General features: G+C 39.7%; 1 protein-coding gene and 1 long non-coding RNA gene across 3 annotated transcripts in view; one reads left to right on the top strand and one right to left on the bottom strand.

Annotated features, from left to right (window-relative positions):
- PAH (phenylalanine hydroxylase) overlaps positions 1-4491 on the top strand; it is a 122882-nt gene extending 118391 nt beyond the window's left edge. For both annotated transcript variants that reach the window (XM_032299448.1, XM_032299456.1), the window contains 2 exons: positions 399-514; positions 2589-4491. In XM_032299448.1, coding sequence (XP_032155339.1) covers positions 399-514; positions 2589-2632 — 160 coding nt within the window. In that variant the 3' untranslated portion in view covers positions 2633-4491. The remainder of the gene's footprint in view (positions 1-398; positions 515-2588) is intronic.
- LOC116565726 overlaps positions 1-24976 on the bottom strand; it is a 331307-nt gene that overhangs the window by 42186 nt on the left and 264145 nt on the right. The window lies entirely within an intron of this gene.

Raw genomic sequence — 24976 nt, 5'->3', positions numbered from 1 at the left:
TTGATTGTCAAGCATTTCAGAGCTTTTTTCCCCACTATATAGCATTCTTTAGCTAGAGTTTACTCACCATTGATTTTATTTAATGACAGAAGTTTGTGGCTTTATTGTCTTCAGTGCTTTCATTATAAGCTATTTCTGTCTTCTTAGAGATAAGTGAAGATAAATATGTGTATATGTGTGTTTGTACACACACACACACACACACACACACACACACAAAGGCTTCCCAAGAAGACTCACAAAAATTTCACTCCCCTTCTCAGCCCTGGCCTTTGAAGCCCATGTTCTAGGGAGGTGTCCACATTCCTAAAAGAGAAATAAAATGCCACTGAGAACTCATGCATTATTACCTTTCTCCAAATGGTGTCCTTCATTCAAGCCTGTGGTTCTGGTTTTAGGAACTTTGCTGCCACAATCCCTCGGCCCTTCTCAGTTCACTATGACCCATACACCCAAAGGATTGAGGTCTTGGACAATACCCAGCAGCTTAAGATTTTGGCTGATTCCATTAACAGTAAGTAATTTATATACCTTATGATGCCACTCTGTTTCTCAGTGATAGAAGACTGTTTCCCTACCATTGCCATAGGAACAATAAGAAATGTTTCAAAATATTTAATTAAAGAGCAAAGCATCTCCATGTAAGCCATGAGTTCATTGATGGAGAAGAACTTGGCAAAAAGATCAGAATTACCCTTGTGTCCTTTTTCCTACGACTTTCCTAGATTCCACTTCACCTCCCACCATCATTCCACCTTTCCACACTTGGCCTGTCACTGCCATGTTCCTTTTTCTCCTTCACCTCTCCATCTCTTCTACCAAAAGTGTCCAGTTGGTATCACTGTGCCTGGCTCTGTCCACTTCATAAACTGTCCAGTGGCTCATCTGTTGGCCTTCCACTCTTCCTTCATAATGAGAATATTATAATAGTTGCCCTTAAGAATATCACAGGGTTACCTCATTCATCACCTGATTATCTCTCTAGCCCTTCATACTCTCTTCCAGCAACACTGATCAATTTTTAGTTCTCATGCTGGCTCCTAACCCTTGCCCATGCAATTCTTTATGTTTAAAATATTCTCCTTTTCACTTTCATTTACTTGGGCATGCATCCAACTCCAGTACACTTTTGACATCTTGCATAGATAACTATTTGTGTAGGAATACTGATTTGTATGTCCTTCCTGTGTCTCTGCATTCCCACAGATCCCTCTCTCAGATGACTTATCACTATATTGTTTTATAATCATTTTCTTGTCTCTCTCTCCAACTAGACCTGAGCAGAGAGCCATGTCAGATTCACTGCACCTAACCCTATCCCCAGAATCTGGCCCTATTTCTAAAAATTATATGAGGTAACTAAGAGCTATTGAAAGAATGGATGAAACTACCAAAGGGAGGAACCTAAAGAGAGAAATTCTAGGACAGATCAGGGTGGAGTGTTCCCTTTTTTATGTAATATCAATGAAGGCCAAAAGGGCAGATGAGCTTGAAAAGTTTCTCCAATACTCCTTTTGCATTGTCTAGGGCCACTTCTAATGCAAAGGGCCCAAACTGGCCATTACCATCATCGTCTATTAGATGTGGCCAGCTGTGATCTGCTGTTTTGAAAAGCCCTAGGCTGATTCATCCTCACGGATGCTATCCTGGATGCTCAGCTGGAGTAGATTTGCTCATTAAGGAATCCAGCTGTGAGCTCTAGAAGCTAGGATATAAGACAGAGAGAGAAGGCCATACCTGTTTTTGCTCTTCGTCATTTGCCCTGAAAAGGCAAAATTAACTCCATGGGCTATAATTTGTAAAGGCATTTTTAAACTCACAGAAAAACAAATTTAGAAAATGAGGGGTCCTTAGAGCCATGCGACCTTATGTGAGCCCTCACCACCTCTCTATACTTCTGTTTCCTCAAGCTCTAGGAGGGAGTGAGGCTTGTCCGCATCCAAGGCTCCTTCCAGTTCCATGAAGAGCCACCCTATGCCCTATCCATTTCTGCCTCACATCCTCTTGGCATGTGAGAACATGACATAAATGGAAGGTTGCACCACACCTTCATCCAGTGATCTAGCCATGTAGACTGAGTTATCTGCTTAGACCATGGATTCTTAAATTTGAAAGTGCATCAGAATCAAATGAAGAGCTTGCTGAAAATTAATAGCTTTGAGTCATAGTCAAGGCTAAATTTACCAAATTTGTGATAACTACTGGGAGTTTATAGACCTCAGGTGATTCTGACACTAGAGTTTTGTGTGAACCACACTTTTAGCTTCAGTGATTTCATTTCTTGAAGTATCTGTAAATGGTAATATAAAAGAAAAACACAACAGCTAATGATTTGCCTAGGGAGAGAGCTGTTAAGTCCTTCCCTGAGAAATGACCTATGGAAAAGGGATGCTGATTACATTAACAGCTCTGGCACTTTCTAAAACATACAAGTACTTATACCATAATGAAGCTGTAAGCTCCTTGAAAGTTGGGGTGGCATCCAGCTTATCCAAGAAGCCCACTTATCCCCTAGTGCTTTGCACTGTGGACACTTGCAGAGTGTTTATTATATGAGTGGCCCATTTTGATGGTGTTTTTCTTTGTAGGTGAAATTGGAATCCTTTGCAGTGCCCTCCAGAAAATAAAGTAAAGCCATGGACAGAACTTGGCCTGTCAACTGCGAATCTATTGATGGAGATCCAACTACTTCTTTTATCCGGAAAAAGTCTGAAAAGCAAACCTTAATTTGAAATAACAGACTTAAACTCTTTTTAGAACAAGATGGAGAAAGAACAAATAAGTCAAAATAATCTGAAATGACAGGATATGGGTATATACTCAAAAGCATAATGGTAAATCCTGTGGGGTCATCTTTGATTTAGAGATGATAATCCCATATTCTCATTGAGTTAAATCAGTAATCTGTCGCATTCATCCAGGTTAATTAAAATTTGGGACCTGCTTCATTCAAGCTTCATATATGCTTTGTAGAGAGTTCATAAAGAATTATATAAGGCTAAATGTAAATCACAAGACTGTCATTATAATTGAATTTTTGGGCTTAATATAAATCATAACCTATAAAGCTTATTTTCTGTTTGAATTAACTGTGATTCCAATCACTGCTTTGTTATTGTACCTAAGTAAATTTTCTGTAATTTAGAAGCCCATTAAAATAGTTATAAACATTGAACTTCTTTAGAATTATATTAATGTAAAAACTTTTTTGTATGTTTCATTGTAATCATAAATACTGTGTATAAGGTAATAAAACTCCCCATCTAACCCCCACAACTTCCAGTATCATTTTTCAATTAATTATCTAGTCTGTTTTGGAAGACATTTTGAAGACATTTATGATGCAGCAGATGTTGACTAAAGGCTTGGTTGGTAGATACTTAGAAAATGTTCATTGAATAAATAAGTCAATACATTATTGAAAAGCAAATCTATAAATGAGAAAATTTTATTTTTATTTGAAATAAAACATTAATAGTTTATGCAATTTTACAGTTTCAGATATTTCCTGGAATGAAATAATCCTCTCACTGCCTTAGAAGTACGTTAGCCAGATAATTTTTTAACATGACAAAATGGCCAGAGGCTCATATTTCCAGCCCTTTGCAGGAGCTCCTTGTGACACTCACAGTCATGCCTGGACAGTCAACAGACCTTGACTTTTGTTGATTGTGTGTTTGACATGAACACATGACTATCTGAGAAGAAGAGGGGAGAAAAACAATGTCTTTAAAGCTATGATTTGAAACTCTCACACTACTTCCCATTTTATTTTGGAAATAGTTAAGTCTTAAAGAATTTGTATAGTGTTTCTTCAAGTGTAGTTGTCAGATCAGTTGTAGTATCATCAACAGTAAATTCTGGGTACCTTCCCAGCTCCACCCAATTTGAATATCTGAAGATAAGGCCCAGAGACCTGTATTTTTAAGTATCCCAAAATTATCATCATTTTTATTATTCATAGCCAAACTCTACCGGGTACATTCAGTTTGAGAAAACCTGACTTGTGGTGGTCAGACTGCCACTTGCCAATGATGTCAATGTGGATAAGCCATTTCCCTTCTTGAGACCTCAGTGTCACTCTAACAATGCGGGAGTTCAACTTTATAAACCAAGGTCCATTGCAGCCTTGAAATATGATTCAACTGTTCATTTATGTCTTTAATAGCTATACTTGATCCACTAATGAGGTGTCACAATACCTGCTTACATAAGCCAGCTGGGAGGAAAGAGGAATTTACTGAATGTGTCTCAAATTTCATAGTTTTGAAGTTGGAATTTTATACCTATATCTATGTTTATGCCTTTGTAAAACCCAGTGATTTTAAAGTGAAAATGGACATTTTTCTCTGGTGCTATTCTAAACACCAAACAATCCCTGTAAAGGGATTGTTCTGATGTTTTGTTATTTCACATTAAAAGTTAATTATTGACTCTGGAACTTAAATATTACATATCTTTGACAATAAAAGATGTTTCAATGAGCTTGAAGTTAAAGTTTTGGTTGAGTTATGATTTTCACAGGAAATTACACACTGAATGAAAAATACTATTTATACCTTTGGTAATGTGCTACTCAGTTCTTAGCTCTTTTTTATTCAAATATGAAAGTCTAGTCTATAGCAGTGCGATTTAATAAATTTCCAATATGTAAGTGTTTTTATTTGTTTAATTTCTAGTAAATGAACAATATTTTAGAAACAGTAGTTTTTACTGACAGATGATCTTGCTGAGTACAATCAAAAGAAATATGCAAAAAATTCCAAGTGTGTGGCATCGATGTTCTGTAAGTTTCTGAAAGCAGGAATCTAAATTTTAATTCTAGGTTTCTAAATATGTCAGCTATATGAAAACAGAAGACTTCTTTATTTTCACCTCTGAAGCCATTAGCACTTAACACGTAATAGATGCTCAATAATTTGTTTAAAAACCATTTCTGAGCCAGCTGCATCACAAGAAAGGTAGCTAACTAAGATTGTCTATCAGAAAAAAACTATTATGCAAGAAAAGTTTAAAAACAACTAAATTTGTATTTTTTCCTTTTAAAAGTTATTGATAGTTTATAAATTAGTCCAACTGTGATTTTTTTTTTTTTGAGATGGAGTCTTGCTCTTTTCCCCAGGCTGGAGTGCAGTGGCACAGTCTTGGCTCACTGCAACCTCAGGCTCCCAGGTTCAAGCGACTCTCCTGCTTCAGCCTCCCAAGTAGCTAGGATTACAAGTGTGTGCCACCACACCCAGCTAATTTTTGTATTTTTAGGGGTTTTGCCAAGTTGGCTGTGCTGGTCTTGAATTCCTGACCTCAAGTGATCCACATGCCTTGGCTTCCCAAAATGCTGGGATGGCAGGTGTAAGCCACCATGCTGGTCCAAAATTGTGACTTTTTAAAAAATAGTTACCCCTTATATCCAGTTTAGACTAGATTATGGCTAGTTTGTATTTATACTGCTTGGACAATAACTGCTCTATGGGAAGTGCTTAATATATGTTTGTTAACAAATAAAGATAATAAAGTATATCAATGAAACTTCACAGTTGTCCATAGTCAGGCTGAAATGCTAAGAAAGCACTGAGCAACTTCCCTAACATTTGCCAAAAAAAAAAAAATCACTGAGGAAACAAAATTAAGAGTGTATAAAAATGTATTTTGCAAAGGAAAGATTAAAAATGTGATTAAAGTATTCTCTTCCCAGTAAAGTGTGCATGCCCCTCAACACACACACACACACACACACACACACACACACACACACACACACACACAGGGTCACTGTCTTTTAATAGATTTCCTGTGCAATTTCAAAAATAAAATTGCTTGAAACTTGAAAGTTGCTAAGATAGATTTTAATGTTCTCACCCCCCAAAAATATAAATATATCAGGTGATGGATATACTAATTACCTTGATTTAACTGTTTTACAATTTGTGTGTGCATATATATGTGTGCATATCTATATTATGCATACATGTATATGCACATATATATACACACCACATTTTACACCATAAATATATACAATTTGTGTTTGTAAATTCTACAGCTTTTTTAAAAAGATGTACTTCTCTGAAAGATGGGATTCTTAAGTCACCAAGAAAAGAAAATATTACTAAAGAAATTATAACAGTCTGTTAACTTTTTTCCTAAATGAATAAAAGATGATAAATAGCAATTAAGATTGAACTATAGCACTTATTTTTCCTTAGATCACTCTTAGGTTGTACATGTTGCCCAGAGGAAGTAAGTGGATCAGCATCTTTCATTGATGTTATTAAAATTTGTCTATACTGGATGCCTATAATTTACTATTCCTAGAAGCAGACATAAATTAAGGAATACCTGTTTGAAAAGAAATAAACTTGGTCCTCTTTGAGGTCTCTTTACTTCAAAGTGTTCTCAAACAAATGTTAGCTAGACCCACCTTATCCCACAATCTTACCTTGCAAATGTATGGTAAGTGAGCGAGTTGTGTCAAAGGGATAATTTTTACCTTTTCTTGTGAGGAGCCTGGGGAGGATTGAATTTGGATTTAGAAAGGAAGCACTAAGATGTATGTTCACTTCTGTCTTTGAGCTTCTCCCTCATGTCTCTCTTCAAAAGCATGGATTTCTTTGAGAAGCCATTCATTCTATTTGCTCTTTCCCTAAGACCCACCCTGCCATATATTGGAGTAGAACACATTTTAAAGCTGTTGATTAGAGAGCCCCCAGACATCAAAATTATCCAAAGCAAAAAAAATTAGCTTTGAACAACTACTTTGGTTGCAAAGGGCAACTATTGGTCTAGAAAGACTTCCTAGCTCCTGCAGTGGCCAAATACTGCTTCTGGCCACCTGCCCAAAATCTGTGAAGCTAGATGAGCTTTGTTTCCTTGGCCTAACAAAATAAATCAAGTTTGAGAGAGGAAAAGGAGGAAGCAGAAACTTTCCCAAACTTCCTATTCCTAGAATGTTTTTGGGAAAGCCAAGGAGGCAGGGGGTTCTCTTTAAAGTACCTCCTGTGAAAAATAACTGTTAATTTTCCCATATGGAAAGCAGCGTGGGGTTATACAATAGAGGCTTTGTGACTGTGAAGTGGCTTCTAAGACAAGGCACCTCAGCCTGGGACAAAGAGAGAGAAGAGCAGGCTATTTGTGCCTTCCAGAGTGGAGATTCTCAGCACCAAGGACAGCACCCACACTTGGTGCCAGTACTGAGGGCAGGGATGGGGTAGTAAGCCTGAAAGCCTATTTTTGGTTTTGTTTTCTTATTTATTTATTTTGGAGACAGAGTCTCATTCTTGTTGCCCAGGCTGAGTGCAGTGACACCATCTTGACTCACTGCAACTTCTCCCTCCAGGGTTAAAGCTATTCTCCTGCTTCAGCCACCCACATAGCTGGGATTACAGATGCACACCACCATGCCAGGCTAATTTTTTGTATTTAGTAGAGAGGGGGTTTCACCATGTTGGTCAAGCTGGTCTCTAACTCCTGACCTCAAGTGACCCACCTGCCTCAGCCTCCCAAAGTGTGAGATTACAGGCATGAGCCACCATGTCCAGATGAAAGCCTATCTTTTACGGAGCAAAAATCAGGCAGGGGAAGAGAATGAGTTAGTACAAAGACCAGAAAAAAAGATTATGACAATAATTTTGCTTACAGCAAGCTTTGAATAAATTTTGGCTGAATGAAGGAAAGACAGAATGAAAACGTGTCATTTATCTTTTTAATGACAATGTCCAATGTCTTGCATTTTACACAGACAAAACTCTGGTACCTTTTTTTAAAAAAGAGCAGTACACTCCTACATGTTATGATTTGGGATAGAGATGGAAAGATGCAGCATCTTTCAGGAGGATGCTCTGGTGATTCCAATTCAAATGGTAGTTTTTCCATCAAGCTGAACTTATCTAGATAGACTCTTAATCTTCCTAAGTCTCAATCTGTTATCTGTAAGATGGAGAAGATGCATGTCTATCTTATAAGGCTGTCACAAAGATCCAATAACATATTGTGTATAAGGAAGCCCTCAATCACTTCCAGTATCATCTAACAGTTTTAAATATTTATTATTCTTATTTAAAGTTCAAATAAGAGTTGGTTATCATTACTCTGATCATCCAGCAACATAATTCCAACAGACCACTCTTCCCAAAGAGATGACAACTGTAGGGAAGCTTCCATTTAAGAAAAGAATTTTAACTAAAGTAGAATTTAAACCTTTCAACACACGCTGCACACATACACACACACACACACATACATGTACACACATGTGTGGGTGTTATGAACAATTAAATAATAAAATTTGCATCAACTTGAAACTAAAAATTTACAAAACTGAAACTTCTGTATCTTGAAAATGGCAACTTCAGAGATTGAAATTGAAATTTCAAATTTGAAGCTTAAGGCAATAGACCTTCATTCTTTTACCCTCATGTCTGACATTGTTCTTCATTTTGCAATCTCCTTTTTCTCATAGAGTTGCAGTATTACCAGACCTGTAAATCATAACCTCCAAAAAGTCAGCATTTGCTCTACTGTTAAACATACTGTTAAACACATTTCTTGAAATGATCTGTTTCTGTGTCCCCAACCAAATCACATCTCGAATTGTAATCCCCATGGAAGGTGATTAGATCAAGGGGCCAGTTTCCATTTGCTATTCTCATGATAGGGAGTGAGTTCTCAGGAGCTCTGATAGTTTTATAAGGGGCATTTCTTCACTTTGCTCTGCACTTCTCTCTCCTGCCACCAAATGAAGAAAAACATGCTTTTTTTCCCCCTTCTGCCATGATTGTAAATTTTCTGAGGCCTCCCCAGACATGTGGAACTGTGAGTCAATTAAATCTCTTTTCTTTATAAATTACTCAGTCTCAGACAGTTCCTTATAGCACCATGAGAATAGACTAATACATTTCTTTCAGCTGGAGGTATTGTGCAGTGCAGGTTTTATGAAATAGTTAACACTTTAACATAAACCACATTGATTAAAAAAAATAGATCACCTTACAGACAGGTTGTTTTTACTAAGGAACCAGCAAAAGAAAGCATGGCTTCACTTTGCTGCCCAATTTTAAGGTAATTTTGGAGATTGAGATCTGGGAGGTCTGTTGTGTTTCCAGGATCAGGAGAACAATTTTTAAAATAAAAGTCGCTGGCACTGTGGCCATTTCACCCTTTGGGCATTTTGCAGCCTACAGAAAAAGCCAATTTAAGAGTCAGTTCTTGCAAAATAGAGTAAGACAAACCAGTGTCTCTCAAATATGAAAAAGTGATAAGAAAGCACCCTGTTGCTCCAGGAATATTGCTCCATCCCCACTCATTAAAGGATTGTAGAATAAAAGTTGCCAAAATCTGCCTCCAGGTGTATAGCTTGACGAGGGGGAAAGATAATCCATTAAGATACAAGGTTTTAAAGCTCAGTTTATTGCACTTTTGGGGCTTAATTCCACAAGTATTTATTTGAGCATTTACTTCGGGCTCAGTGAAAGAAAGACTAGACACATTAAAATCATTACTGTAAGGGTTATGCAGCAGAGCCTTTATTGCTCCACCACTTGGCATTGATTTAGGAGATTAGTCTTTTTTCCAAAGCACCACTGGATTTCTCGACCTCCTTTTCCCTCCCCAGGAGAGCTCCAACCCCAAAGGGAACCCCTTCCACGCATCAGTCCTGGCTTAGAATCAGCTTAGATGGAACCAGAAACGTGCTCCATTTCAAGAGATTCAATCCTCATCGTTCCAAACATTTAGTTTATAGGTCCATTTGATGGACTTAAGGTTGTGTCCTGTCAACATACAGGCCGGGACGGTGGGTTTAAAACCAGTCCCATCATCAGTTTGCCTCAGAGTCCCCAGGGCCAGCATGACTGCTTGGAGATCAAGAGTAAAGTTGGGAATGACCATTTGGCTACTGCAGCCCTCACTTTCTGCTTTTCTGCCTTGATTAGTTTGTGGGGCAGGGGAGAGAACGGGCGGGGGTGGATACATTCTGGAAGATAGGGGAAACTAGAAAATGAGAGGTATCCAAATAAAGTTTTCTAAGTCCTCAAAGAGAAATGGCACTAACAAAGAACCCGAAAAGAAACCTTTAGATTCGCCCCAGCAGTTATTTGCGCTGCAAAGGGCGCAGACGCGGCTCTCAGACTTTGTCTATGAGTGGGTTAATTAAAACCAATGCAGGTTCCGCAGCCCCTGACTCCTCCCTTGGGTTTAGCAGAAGGTAGGCTGTCTGCCCCAGCCTTTAAATACCCACGTGTCGACGCTGGTGAGAACGACGGACAGCTCCCGCCCTGTGGCCCCTGTACCCTCCCTGCGCTGTGGCGTCTGCAGCTCCATTCGAAGGACATGGAGTGTGGCTGCAGATCTGATCGGCCCTCTCTTGCTCTGCGCCCTCCCCACCCACACTTGGTGGGTGTCTTCTAGGCTGCTAGAGTCCAGCCTTTAGCTAAGCACCCCAAAAGGAATCAGAGCCCGAGAGATGAGAAAGGGGTGCCAGATGGAGTTCGAGGTTGGCCCCTCTCTGGGAGGGGCAGTGCTCAGACAGAGGGGAGGAGGCGGTCGCGGAGGCCCCGGAGACTGCAGGGTGGAGGTCTGCTTTGAAGGTACCCCACGTCCTTCAGGTACCACTTTTCTTGGGAACTCCTTTTGCTCACAAATGAGAGAGAAAGGGACGAGAGACGTCATAGGCCTCTCTGTACAGTGGAGCTGAGGTTTCTCAGCGTAACAAGTGCAGTCCTCATCCACTTCCCCCTCCCCACCCCATCTTCAAGTCCTTTCTAACTTGGTTCTTCGTGGGGAGAGGTTGGCCAGATGTGGAATTCCCTTATCCACCCCTTCTTAGTGTTCCCCTTTCCCCAGCCACTGGGAGGTCTTCACACTTCCCACCTCCCTTCTTCCCAAACCTGCCAATCTTCAGGTCCCATGCAGACAGCTGAGAAGAAGGTCGGGTCTCCAGGGCCCAGATAAGTTGGGACCTGGGATTTCTCTCCTGCTGGAAGGTGGAGAGAGAGTGTGAGATGCTTCAGGTTGATCTTTTCTACTGGCTTCCATTTTAAGTGCAGGGGAGAGCTCAGTGAGAAAGTCTGTTTCTTCAAGACTGAAGAAACTTTTTGCAGATGCAACCTTTGTTGGAAGAGTTGGACCTTTGTGTATGTATGGGGAGGAGTGTAGGGGGATGGGTGGGGAATTCTTGGAAGCATATTTTAATTCATTTGAACAATGGCTTCCAAGTGTTTGGTCTCTGTGAATCCCCCAAAGGACTCAGGGCTGGCCCTAGAGAGAGTGGGAGGCTGGACCTAGGCAGAGGGGAAAAGATAGAAAAAGATGGAAGATGGTCATTAACTTTTCTTCTTTGTTGGGCATTAGAATGGGAATACAGGCATGCTGTTGCCTTTAAGAATTTAAAACATAAATTAATGCCATTGGTTATGGGCATCTAAACTAGGATCAGAAGCAGGAAATGTTTGTAAAAGTGTTTCTGGAAATCTGAAAACAAAATACTCAGTTAGGCTTTACCTACTTAATGGAAGAGAGAAAAAAATCACCACCTGATATCTTCAGGCAAGTGCTACATGCTCTAAAAAGACACTGTTTGGGGAGGGGAGTATAAAAGAATACACCAACATGATCTTTGCAGCAAATATTGCAATACAAGGCAAATGTCCATTAGCAAGAGACTGCTCAGATACATTATTACCTATGTTACAGAACATTATTCAAGAGTTCAAAATAAAATGAAGTCAATCTATAAATACTGACCTAGGGAAGTCTATGGGGTATTTTTAAGCAAAAAAAAAGCATGACCACATTTCCATTTTTTGAAAAAAGCTATTAATGGTGTATATGTATGTATGTGGCACATATGTATATTTGTATGATCACAGAGGAAAAAAGAGACTGGCAAGTGGAAATGTTGCCAGTGGTTACTACTGGGTCTGAAATGATAGTCAAAGACCTGCTCTTGCTCTTTACCCCACCTGCTGTTTTAAAAAGAAGAGAGATGATGTGATTAAAGGTAATTTGAACTTGTTACTGTTGCTGTTTTTATTTTTATCTCAATATTTTATGTAATAAAAATATACTACTGAAATTTGAGGGAAAAAAGCAAGTACATGGGCCGGGCGTGGTATGGCTCACATCTGTAATCCCAAGACTGAGGCTGAGGCGGGCAGATCACGAGGTCAGGAGTTCCAGATCAGCCTGACAAACATAGTGAAACCTGCTCTCTACTAAAATTACAAAAATTAGCTGGGTGTGGTGCTGTGCACCTGTAATCCACTACTCAGGAGGCTGAGGCAGGAGAATCACTTGAACCCCAGAGGCAGAGGTTGCAGTGAGCTGAGATGACACCACTGCACTCCAGCCTGGGTGACAGAGCAAGACTCTGTCTCAAATAAATAAATAAATAAATAAATAAATGCAAGTACATGAAGATTTCAATTACTGAATCTCTCCCTTTCAATTCTTTGAAGTAAAGATTCATCATCTAGAATTCAGACTGGCTGCCAAGGCCAAGGGTGCTTTGTCTCAAGTGAAAATTTATACAAAATGTAACATTTATAAGTCCGTTGTTACCATGTTAATGATGCCTTAAAACAAGAGCTCAGATGTGGGCATGCTCACCCAAACGAAAGAGGTAAATCATTGTATTTCTCTATGCAAATGCTCTGAATAAAAGCTGAGAATGGAGATAAAGCTTTGCCATTTCCTGGATTGGTTATGATTACAAACTTGTTCCATTTTAAAGGTAGTTCCTGGAATTGCCATGCGCCACAGTCTACACACAACTTTGTTATTTCAAACCTTTCTAACTAAGGAGACAGCAGAACATCGTGGTTAAGCGAGGGCTGAACCATGGTTTTGCCATTCACTGAATATATGACCTTAAGCAAGATATTCATCACCTTGTGCTATGGATTCCTCATTGGTAATGTGAGAATATAACAGTATTCACCCTACAAGTTTGGTGGGAGTATCAAGTAAGACAAGCCTGTAAGGAGCTTAGGAGTGTGCTAACCGTAGTAGTTATTATCACTAATCCTACGTGGAAAAATGCAAATCAAGGAGAGTGGAAATCTGTTAGAAGAAAATTGGATCCTTTTTGGATAAAAATATCCATCATGAACAAGAGGGATGGAGCTGGAAATTAATAGGTTAAGGAACCTAAGGCTACATTCCGCATAGCTAGATGGAATAACATGGAAGGTTTGAGTCAGTCCCTCTGGATTCAACTCCCAGCTGTGACACTTACCAGCTATTCCCACATAAACAAATATGTTACCTCTCTGTACTTCTTGTTAACTCTGGAATGTCAACAATAATACACATTTTCTACACAATGAAAATTAAATGAATTCTAATCATTCAATACATGATAGCTACCATTTGTCTCTTACGCTCTAAAAGCAAAATTGCTTCAGATGCTCTCAATGACCCTCCCCACCCTTCTGCCCTTTCTTCTTCAGTGCAGGATGACTGGCTGCCAGCTGCACCTCCTAAGTTTATCTTTTGAAAGTTTTATTCAGTTTCTAAGGCACTTTTCCCTTATAGTAGACCAAAAGTGCCTAGGAATTAATAACCTCTCATCATCTCTCTATCAATGAGCAGGCCTTCTCCCTCACTGGCTTTCAAAGTTTTATCACAGGCAGTAAGCTCAGCTGCCCACAATAACAGCTGCCTGCCTGATAACACTCCATGTAATTATTGCCTTACCTGTCTCTATTTCCCATTTTTCTATTTTTAGTTCCCAATTATACTATTTTCACAAGGAGCCTTTTCTCAGAGCCTGCTTCTGAAAGATCCAAACTAGGACAGAGGTGCATATGATGGTGATGGCGACAACGATGAAGATGAGGATGAGGGTGATGATGGTGGTGGTGGTGGTGATGATAGTGTGTGTTGCTCAAACAAACTTCTGCATTGTTCTTTTCCCCCAAGATTCTCATCTATAAGCCCTTACCCTATAAATTATTAATTCTAATATCTCTTTTTTCTCTCTTACCTCAGGTATCTTCATTTCTCCTACTTACCGTTTCCTGATTTCCACAAAAAATACAAGATCTCGACAACTGCTGTTACCTGGTGAGCAATCATGAATCTAGTATGGACCACTCCCACCTTGTAAGTAAAATGAACTTGTTTATCTTAATTTCACCTCACAACTTATTGGTTACACTCTTCAACCTTCCAAAAAGAAGATTCCAGGAAAGTTTTTTATCTGCACTGAATATAAATGCCATCATTGCCACTATCATGCAGGAACATGACAGGCAGATCCCCATCTTTCCTAAGAATATGATTAGAAATTCAGGCCAGTGAATATGCTGTACAACAAAAACTCTAACCCCAAATACATAGACAAACGTAAATGGAACTCTCCTATTCATGTGTAACTGGGAGAGAGTAATTCCACATAGTAGAGTGAGTAGTCTGGAGTGAGTAGTCTGGGCTGGGTTTACATCTTGCCTCGTCTACGCCCAGCTGAGTAACCTTGGGAAATTTATTTAACCTACCTAAACTTTGGTCTCCTTGTTCATGAATTGGGGATAATGAGAATAATAAGTACTCCACATTCTTTTTGGTAAATATTATATATTCTGTATACAGTAAGTACTTAATACAATGGCATATAGTTAATGTCCAGGAAATGTTAGCCCTCATTATTCCTATTGAAAACAATAAACAACAATAGAATTTTATTGAGGAACCATAAGGGATCTCATGGTACATACCAGATTTATAAATCTCCAAGCTGAAAAGAGACCACACACATTCTGCAGCACAGCAATTCCCCAACTGAAGTCAGGTGAGGTGACCTTCTCAAAAACGCAGGATTCATTTCAACAAGCAAATATCATGATTGCGTACTGCATGATAGATAGGGCTGCTGGTATTAGGTTTGTTATTGTAGGTACTACAGGCTAAGAGGAGAGCTAGTTTTTGGAAGACAAAAAGGCTATTGTTTCATGCAGAGTCTGTTTATTGGCATCTAGCAGGTGGCCACAAATAATACCTAACAGCAGCTGAAAATGGGAAACCATTTATCTTTTCCAGGCCAAGAATATTTCCAGGAACCAATCTACCTTGGAAAGGGAAGTGGGGCTTCTTGGATAAAGTTTCCTGGAGAGAAAAGGAGTCCTAATTCGTATGGGTGCTGAGGTGAGAATAGACAGAAACAGAGAAGGGAGCTTGCTTCTGCCTGGCCACCCTTAGTGAGCTGATACCTTGACCAGTTGGTTGGTCAGTGTCTAGGACAGAATGAGGATCCACAGCATGTAGACTGTATGACCACCTAGGAAACACACAGTGGTGCTTGTTCCAGGAATTAATTTCTGCCCTTTCTTTCCAATACCCTACATTGGAGGCTCTATCCATAGTGAACTCCTGAAATTCTTTTGGAACTTTTAACCCAAATGAGGGTGGGCTGCCTTGTGTCCTATTTTAGAAACAGTACTGCTTTCTAAAGAAATGTCATTATGGCAAAAAAAAAAAAAAAAAAAAAAAAAGGATGGTTGAGCAATATAATTCTTTACTGGAAGCTTTGGAAAGGACAACTAAGGGAAATTCCATTTCTTGACATACAGTAAAATGTCATGATGTGCGACAAGTGGCTCTTCTCTCTCTTGCCTGTACTTTTTATCAGCCTCTCCAACCTCCAGCATTTCTTTCCCTCTCATATTTATCTTTCTGACTTCTTCTGACTTTCTGGCTCTATAACAGTGTTATGATACACAGCATTGTCTCCAAAACCAAACTGGCCAATTAGCTTTGAACATTGGCAGTATCATGGTTTGCTTGTGGCCTTGGAAAAATTGCCCAACATTGGTTGACATATATTATATTGACTTTTACCTTGTGCCTGGCAGTTATTAAATAACTTGCCCAAAGTTACTTAGCTAGTTAGAGACAGAGCCAGGACCTGGCTCAAACAGCTGGACTCCACACTCTCACACACTCTTATCTTTTCTTTTCTTCTCTTTTTTTTTTTTTTTTTTTTTTTTTTTTTTTTTTTTTTACAGAGTTTTTCTCTGTCACCCAGGCTGAGTGCAATGGCATGATCTTGGTTCACTGCAACCTCTGCCTCCTGGGTTCAAGTGATACTTCTGCCTCAGCATCCTGAGTAGCTGAGATTACAGATGCATGCCACCATGCCCAGCTAATTTTTCTTGTTTGTATTTTTAGTAAAGACAGGGTTTCACTATGTTGGCCAGGCTGGATTTGAACTCCTGACCTCAAGCGATCCTCCCACCTTGGCCTCCCAAAGTGCTGGGATTACAGGCATGAGCCACCACACCTGGCCAAAAGCCCAGATTCTTGAGGACTATGCTGTTCTGCTATGTTATACCTCAGTTTTTTCATCTTTAAAATGGGGATAATAATAATACTGCTTCATGGCAGAAAAAATAATGTACTGCAGAGTGTTAAGGCCATACATATATTAATTTCCTTCTGACGTCAAATGGTCTTAATGGTTGCTTTTACTGAGTCAACTAAAACTCAGTTACATTATTTTTTTGTAGTCTCCCTAATAAGCTGTTGCTGAACCAAGCTGGACTTAAATTTAAATCTATACTATTGCTAGTTGAGGCATTAAAAGTCATACTCAGCCATCCAAGGATGATGTAATATTGAGCGTGTGATTTTTACCTTCCTAGGCCTCAGTTTTCTCACCTTTAAGGGTGTTCACCTCACAAACCCATGGTAATTATAAAAATTAGATATGAAAATTTAATTTGTAGACCTTTCAATAGCATGGAAATGTTAAGTGTGGTATTGTTAAGTATTATTGGAACTTTCTAGAAGCGTTTGCCTAAGTTGCAGAGAGCTGGGGAATGAACAAAATTTCATGGAAACACCAGACACACCAAAATCACCCAGGGACACCACAGATGGCCATTCAGCCTACTGGGGAATCTAGTAAGAGAATCTACTGAAGACAGGATAGAGGGAAGGCTGCTAAGGTACCCGAGGCCAGAGATACAGGAAAATTAGCTGCCCTCACTGCACATATGTGGATGGGGGAAGAATCCCTGTTCTGCTGGAACAATAGCACTTCAGAGAAGCTCCTACTCATGGTGAAGAAGGAAGCTTTAACAGTTGAGATTATGAAGATCACAATCACCTACACATCCAATCTTCCCTTGTCCCCTGTCCTAACAGAATTACTGTACTTGCCTTTCCTTTTAATTTGGGTTGCCTCAGGCATTTGTTCAACAAATATTTCTTAAGCACCTATGATGTGCCAGACACTATTCCAAAGCATACAGACAAGATTCCTGCTTTTATAATATCTGTATCTTGATATATAGATAGGGAGGCAGGAGGGCAGAAAGACTAAAAGAAACAAACAAAGGATATAATTCTTTTGTCTGATAAAGACTGTGAAGAAAATAAACATTTGATTGCTCATCAAAATCATTTTTGGTCATAGATCATAATATACTTTTGCCAAATAACCTGAAGGTGTTCAAAGAATTGAGTGGCATTACTATACAGTTTCTCACCATCTACAACTATAAAAAATGAGGGAAAAACCCAAACAAATATAATCAATACTGGTTCCTGCTTCATTTTAGTAACAAATAAATTTTATATAAACTAAAAGAGTTAAAAATTTTCCATCTTTCTAATTAAATGCATTTCCAATTCTGTGCACTTTTGTGGTTAGCAATTACTTATAAATTGTGTATTAATAACATTTGTAAATATCACTCAATCCAAAACATATTTTAGCCCTCAGGATCTTAGAGTCATAAAAAAATTTAAAAGAGGCTTAATTTATATTTTTGTGTGTGATCAATCAAATGCTTTTAGGAAAAAAACGTATTGCATTGCAACAAAATTTTGTGAGTGATATGAAATGAAAATATGGTTTCAAGAAGGGAGGTCAGGTAGAAAATTTCTAACTATTAGCAAAGTGCATACCACAGCTTTTGGCTGGATTATTATATCAAGTTGCAATAGAATCACATTTCAATTTTAACCGTGAATATTTTAATACAACTGGAATGATATTTTTACAACATTGAATAAATTTTAGGCAATAACTTAAAAATATCTGAGGGATATACACACTTGCAAAATTCTTTTAGAGAGTGTATAAGATTTGAGTATCATGTGTGTAATCTTTAGGCTACACTATATTTAGTGGCCCCTAGATGGAGTCTGTCCCCACATCTTGCCCCAGTTCCACAAGGACACCCTGGAAGGGTACAGAGCTCTCATTTGCATTAACTGCTCCACAAATTATTGAAAAGGACTTGATGGGAAGCTCACTGGAAGGAAAATGTGGCATAGTGGAAATAGCAGTAGATTTTGCTCAATATTAGTTTTCCTGATTCTTCCAACTAGTTCATTGGTTCTCTGAGCCTCAGTTTCCTCACTTGAAACATGAATGGTATGATACTGTGACAAAGAACACGAACTCTGGGACTGGACTGCCTGAGATCAAATTTCAGCTTTGCTACTTACCAGTTGGGTGACCTGATATATGTTTTTGAAATCTCAGTGCCTACTCTCTGTCCCCTAATAATCATAATAGGAATGATAGTAGTGCCTATTGAATAGAGTTGTGTTGATTAACCAAATTAACATTTATAAAGTGCTTTGGATCATGCCTAGCGCATAGATATAATTACCTTAGCTATTACCGTGATTACAATCATTAACTTGGCTATTAAAACAACAAAAATGAACAATGCCTGGGAAATGCTTTAAACCCCATGGCTGCTATACAACTAAAAGAAATGCTAATAAATCATATTAGATATGCTGCTTTCAGCAGCAAATTACAAAAACAAAAACAAAACTAAAGTGGGTTTAACCTATGAAGAGATTTATTATTTCCCATGACAATAAGCCCATAGATGTAACAGGCAGGGCTCCAGTGCCATAATTCCGGGCTCTGCCCTGTGAGGTGTTGTCTTTGTGCTCACAGTATCTTCCCTCTCACTCACAAGACAGCTACTAGCAGAAGCTGAAGCCCAGGTACTTCCTTTTTCCCTTCCACCTAATTGGCCAGTGTAAGTCAGGTGTTCACCTCTGCATCACAATATTTCTTAAGGAAGTTCCACCCACTGATTGCCTTAACTCCGGTGTCTGAACTGATCACTGGTACAGAAGATACTGTGACTAGATTAGGGCAATCGAGATCCAGACCCTGGAACTGGAGATCTGAGTCACACATCTCAGTCAGTGTCCTAGTAGGGGGCAGACAGCACATTTAAACTAGTTTAATGAGAATTTAATAAAGTGACTATTTATAAAGTTGTGAGCAAAGTTTAGGAGACTCAGCAAGGCATGGTGCAGTACCCAGGGCTGGCAACAACAGGAACAAATACTGCCCTCAGCCTGAGGATTAGGGACTGTTAATAGAACACAAGTGCTGAGAATCAGATAGGGAGGGTTACCCAAGAGGTTCTTTGTCCATTCATAGAGGGATGCTGTCAACTTGCAACTACCTAGCAAAGAAGGAAGCCAGAAGAATAAATATCCAACCTCACTCCGAAAGCCACAGTGCAAGGGAGCCATTAATGCCATCAATGCACACCCATCACCAGATCAGGCACTCAGACTCTAGGTCACAGTGGAGAAGGATAAGCAAATGGAATTTGAGCATGCATGGATGTTGAATACGCATAAGCTGTATAGAGGAAGGGATACATACCTAAACAAAATTACATCCTGTTAGGAAAGAGAAAGGGGAATGCTGATTAGACATCTAACACAATTCACTCTAAGTATTCTTTTTCAAAATAAGATTGTTCTGTTTTGGTTTCAAATGTAAATTATCTACAATTGCAGACATCTCTAATTTTTTTGTAAAATTCCTCCTCAAAAGAGAGGCACAAGACGATAACAAAAAAGGCTGAACCATCACTACTTGATGAGAGATTCAGGGAAAGATGGATGTCTTGACCTTTCAGGGGAAAGTGAAGAAATCCATTCCCAGAAGGGATTGCAAAGGGAAGTGGCTGTTCTCTTGATAAAGCCAAAGAGGGCAAGCCTAATGAGGCCTAAGCCAGTTACATGGTGTAATTTACTGAATGGTGTTGGCTGCCTTGCAAAGTTTCAAGGCAATCTTTTTGCAATACATGATTAGTAGAAAAAAGAGATTTGGATGTTGCCATTTTCCAAAGGAAACTTGACTACATTTAGCAATACAGAAAAATGTTCTCTTTGAAAAGTCTCATATTTCTATGCAAAGTGGTGTCCCAAGTCAGAATTTACACAATGTATTATTGCCTAGTGTATGAGGATCAGCTAACTATTTCTGAACTAAATGTCAAGATAAACAAACCCAACCTGCAAAAAACTCCCAGAAGTTCTGTGACTAAGTGGCACCATCAAGGATGAGAAGAATCTACGCCAGTGATTCTCAACACTGGCTATGTATTAGAACTTTTGGGGAGATTTGAAAATTTTCTGGGCCCAGATTTCACCCCAGAGCAATTAAATTACAATCTCTTTCAGTGAGATACAGGCACTGGTACTTTTTGAAAAGCTCCCCAAGTGATCCTCATATGCTTCCAAGGTTGAGAAGCTCTGGTCTATAGAACACCTATATTTCCTATAGATGCAGCATGCTCAAATCAATCAGATCAGTTGCTGTGCTGATGAGTCAATTCAGTCCAAGCAGCCATGTTGGCATGTGGCGTCTATGGCTCCGTTTTGCTGTGTATTTTAGCCAGATATTGAGCCAGCATAACAGAGCAGCTAAAAATGAGGGCTGCCTGAGGTCAAATTCTGAGTCCACTCATGAGCTATGTGACTTTGGAAAAGTTAACCCCTTTGAGGCTTAGTTTCATCATCTGTAAAATGGGGACAATGGTAGGAATTACAACATAGATCGTGTTGAGCATTAACTTAGAAAATATTTATGGAAATCTTATAGCAGTGCCCATCACAGAGTGAACCCTCACTAAATGCACACTGTAGTTATTTGTCTAGATTTAATCCAACTGGAAGTCCCAGGAGGATCCCTACATGTTGCCCACTGGCTCTGTAGAATCCTGTCTGGCAGTGGGTTGGGAAGGAGAGGTTGTTTTTGTTTGTTTGTTTGTTTCTGGTTTTCTGTTTTGTTTTGTTTGTTTGCTTTTGAGATAGAGTCTTGTTCTGTCGCCCAGGCTGGAGTACAGTGGTGCAATCTTGGCTCACTGCAACCTCTGTCTCCCGGGTTCAAGCAATTCTCTGCCTCAGCCTCCCGAGTAGCTGGGATTACAAGCACCTGCCACCATGCCTGGCTAATTTTTGTGTTTTTGGTAGAGATGAGATTCACCATGTTGACCAGGCTGGTCTTGAACTCCTGCCCTCATGATCCACCTGCCTCTGCCTCCCAAAGTGCTGGGATAACAGGTGTGAAATGCCGTGCCTGGCAAGGTTATTGAAGTAACTGGTTATTTTGGCCCCTCCCGATCCAGAATCTATGGGTCTATGAAATGTTCTGAAGTATCTCTGCATGACAGGCAAGGACTTTAACAATGAAAATGACCACTACTTCTGCCAGTAATAGCCACTCTTTATTGATTGTGTCAGCTAACTTGTCAGGCAATTTCTATCTTCTCGTAATCTTCACAAGAATCCTACAAAAACAAGACATGTCCCCCAATTTGCCGATGACGATCCTTCAGCCCAGAGATGATAAGTAACTTTCCCAAAGTCATCCAGCTAATAATAAATGACCAAATTAGTATTCAAACCCAGGTGTCTCTGGCTTCAGACCTCATGCTTTTTTTTTTAACAAAGCTATATTGCCCGCCTTTAATGATACTCTTCAATCTTAGGACTGTGGTAACTTCTTGTCTTGGGGGAAAAACAAACAAAACTCAAAAAAACAAAATCTCTTGCTAAACAAATCAGGCCACGTCCCAAAATGGAGCCTTCTCAGCAAGTCCCTTCCTTTCTAGGACACCACAGGTCTAGAATATAGACGTTAAGGGCAGACATTGTGAATCTGGTTTTGGGTTGTGAAGAGTAAGTAAACCTGTTATGTGGTATTCTGGGGTCCAGAGCTTTTCCTGGAAGGAGACATTTTTAAAGGGAATATTTGTAATCCTGCAGGATGGGCCATCAGGTAGGGTTGCTCCATGAAAAGAAGGCAGTGTGTACCTTTAGTGCTCCTCTGAAGATGGACTCTCATTGCTGTTGTTGGAAGTGATCAGTGGGCGGAAGCTGCTCACGGCCCATCTCTAAGAAGTTAACATAAGTCAATCCATACAATTAGTTCAGAAACCTACTACCTACCTACCCCTAGGAAGCCTACCAGAACTACTATAATCTCACTTTCTCCTGGCCCAAATGGAGACACTTGGTCACACATGACACTTTACTGAGTTTGACAAGTGCTTATGTGAAGTCTCTTACAAAAATAACATTTTTAATCACATTTATAAAAATACATTTAATGTCCTCGTTGCAAGGACAAAGTGCTGATAATAATAGCCTAGGTTTGTTAAGTGTTTTTTTTTTTAATATGCCAAGCTTTACATATATTAACCCACTTAAGCCTTACCGTAACCCTATGAAGTATTGACCTATTTTTCAGCTGAGAAAGTATAGCACAGAGACACTGAGTAATTGCCTGATGGATTCTGTGGTAGTTCTCTATTATCTATCAGGACCCAGCAAGAACAGAAGAGATACTCAAATTGAGTAAATTGGGAGGAATTTATTATGGGAATTGGATACAAGCAATGGGTAAGTTGTAAGGAAATCTAAAAGAAATAGGCAAAGCCCGAGCCCTAAATGGCCTTAAATGGAAAGAAAGACCTTTGACAGGAGCTATTACCTTGAGTGGAAGGGGGTAGCCGTCCACATGGCCCAGCAGGGAAGGAGCTGGGGGCATAAATGCCCCATTCACTCCTCTCTTTTCTTCTGATCTCCTACAGCATTCTCCATTGGCTGAGCCCAACTGGAAGTCAGAGGGCAAAGGGCACATAACTCATTCCATTCAAGCTGACCTGCCTGGGGCTCAGAGCAGAGTAGACAAGAGTGGGGAAGAAAGAAGAATGGACCCGGAGAAGCAAACAGGGAATATTCAGTGCACATCTCATCTCAGTTTAGCCAATCAGCTCCCTTCTGTCTGACTGTAAACACAGAGATACAAAAACTGTCATTAGAAATGAATAGTGTTAATGATGCATTACAGAAAGCTCATGAATTTCTGCTGCTGAGGAGGCTTGAGCTTTTCTGCTTCCATTCCTTCTACACATTGGCGCTGGGAGCCAAGCTCCTCAGTGCCTTTCTGATACATCCTTACCTCTGCTTCACCTAATCAAAGGCACTCACTGCTGCTCAGCACCTCCGGCCTCCAACTGAACAATGCCCAGGTTTTCCCTCCATCACCTCATGTTCTCTAATATGAGTAGTTAGATTATTGCTTTTATGTCTATCTTCCCAACTGTATTCAACAAAATGGCTCATATTTAATAGTAATAAAAATAAAAAGAAAAAGGAGAAGGAGAAGACAAGAACAAACAATCATGATTTTAGAAACTTGGAAAGTAGAAGCTTCTTTGGCACGGTCCCATTGAAAGCCACTGGTCTCGGTGGGGCACAGTGGCTCATGCCTGTAATCCCAGCACTTTGGGAGACCGAGGCGGGCGGATTACCTGAGGTCGGAATTTCGACACCAGCCTGACCAACATGGAGAAACCTCGTCTCTACTAACAATACAAAATTACCCGGGCTTGATGGCGCATGCCTGTAATCCCAGCTACCTGGGGGCTGAGGCAGGAGAATCGCTTGAACCCAGGAGGCGGAGGTTGCGGTGAGCCAAGATTGCGCTATTGCTCTCCAGCCTGGGCAACAAGAGCAAAATTCCATCAAGAAGGAAAGAGGGAAAGAGGGAAAGAGGGAGAGAGGGTGAGAGAGAAAAGGAAAGAAAAGAAAGAAAGAAGAAAGAAAGAGAAAACCACTGGTTCTTACTTTGCTGTTTCAGAGAAAAACTTAATTATACTTAATTATAGGGTTGTAATTTTTATAGGGTTGGTTATTCTGGCTAGCCAAATTTGCTGGTCATCTGTTCAGAGTCTTTGAATTCTAGCTGACAAGTTTGTTAAAACATTATTAGCTTACTTTTCTTCCTTAATGAGTACTGAATCTTCCCAGAGAAAATGTTCTCAGTCATTTATCTGGAGTTTTATACACATATCTGCAGTAGTTCTTTGAGCTCTGTAGAGAGCCTAATTAGAGATATAACGTTCACTCAGATTTTCTGTCCTTCTTTGTAATAAGTCAATGAGCCAGACCTTCATTTCTCAAATATTTGCTGATCACCTATTGTGTGCTTGTCTCAGCAGCTCTCTAAGCAGGGGATACAAAAATGAAAAGAATGTCCTTTCATGAGGAGCAACTTTGAGCCTTAGTTCTTGGTACTCCCTCTGCATGGTAATATCCATTTTTATACTTAGTATTTTAATAAATAACTCTTCCTCAAATTATTTAAAAACACATAGTAACCGAAAAATCACTTATTTGATCTACCTTTTTTTAAATTCCACCTGTGGGGAGCTTGGCAGGGCAGACTCTGGGTTTCTGGCCAAGTTCTTTCTGTCCACCTGGGGGCAGCAGACCCTCACACAGAAAAGTACCTCGAAGGAAGCAACTGGCTTTCTGAGCTCCTGGCTTTCAAACACAAGCCTTCCAAATTATGAACCCATGAATATTCTAAAGACTTATACTCGAAGGATGCTTCCAAACTCAAATAAATTTGGGTTGAACAAACTTAAACAGGTTTTCAACCTGCAGGACTTCTCACAACGTTTAATATACTTTTGTTGTTGCTGTTACAGAGACTCACTCTGTTGCCCAGGCTGGAGTGTGGTGGCGCAATCTCGCCTCCCTGCAAACTTTGCAGTTCAAGCGATTCTCCTGCCAGGTTGAAGTGATCCTCCTGACTCAGCCTCTTGAGTAGCCGGGACTACAGTCAAGCGCCAACACACCCAGCTATTTTTTAAATTTTCGTACAGATAGGGGTTTCACCACATTGGCCAGGCTGGTC

This window comes from Sapajus apella, unplaced genomic scaffold, assembly GCF_009761245.1.
Source record: "Sapajus apella isolate SASKATOON/1434 unplaced genomic scaffold, GSC_monkey_1.0 scaffold2, whole genome shotgun sequence".
Classification (NCBI taxonomy): Eukaryota; Metazoa; Chordata; class Mammalia; order Primates; family Cebidae; genus Sapajus; species Sapajus apella.
The sequence above is the reverse complement of the archived record's forward strand: the minus strand, read 5'-3'. Positions and strand labels throughout refer to the sequence as shown.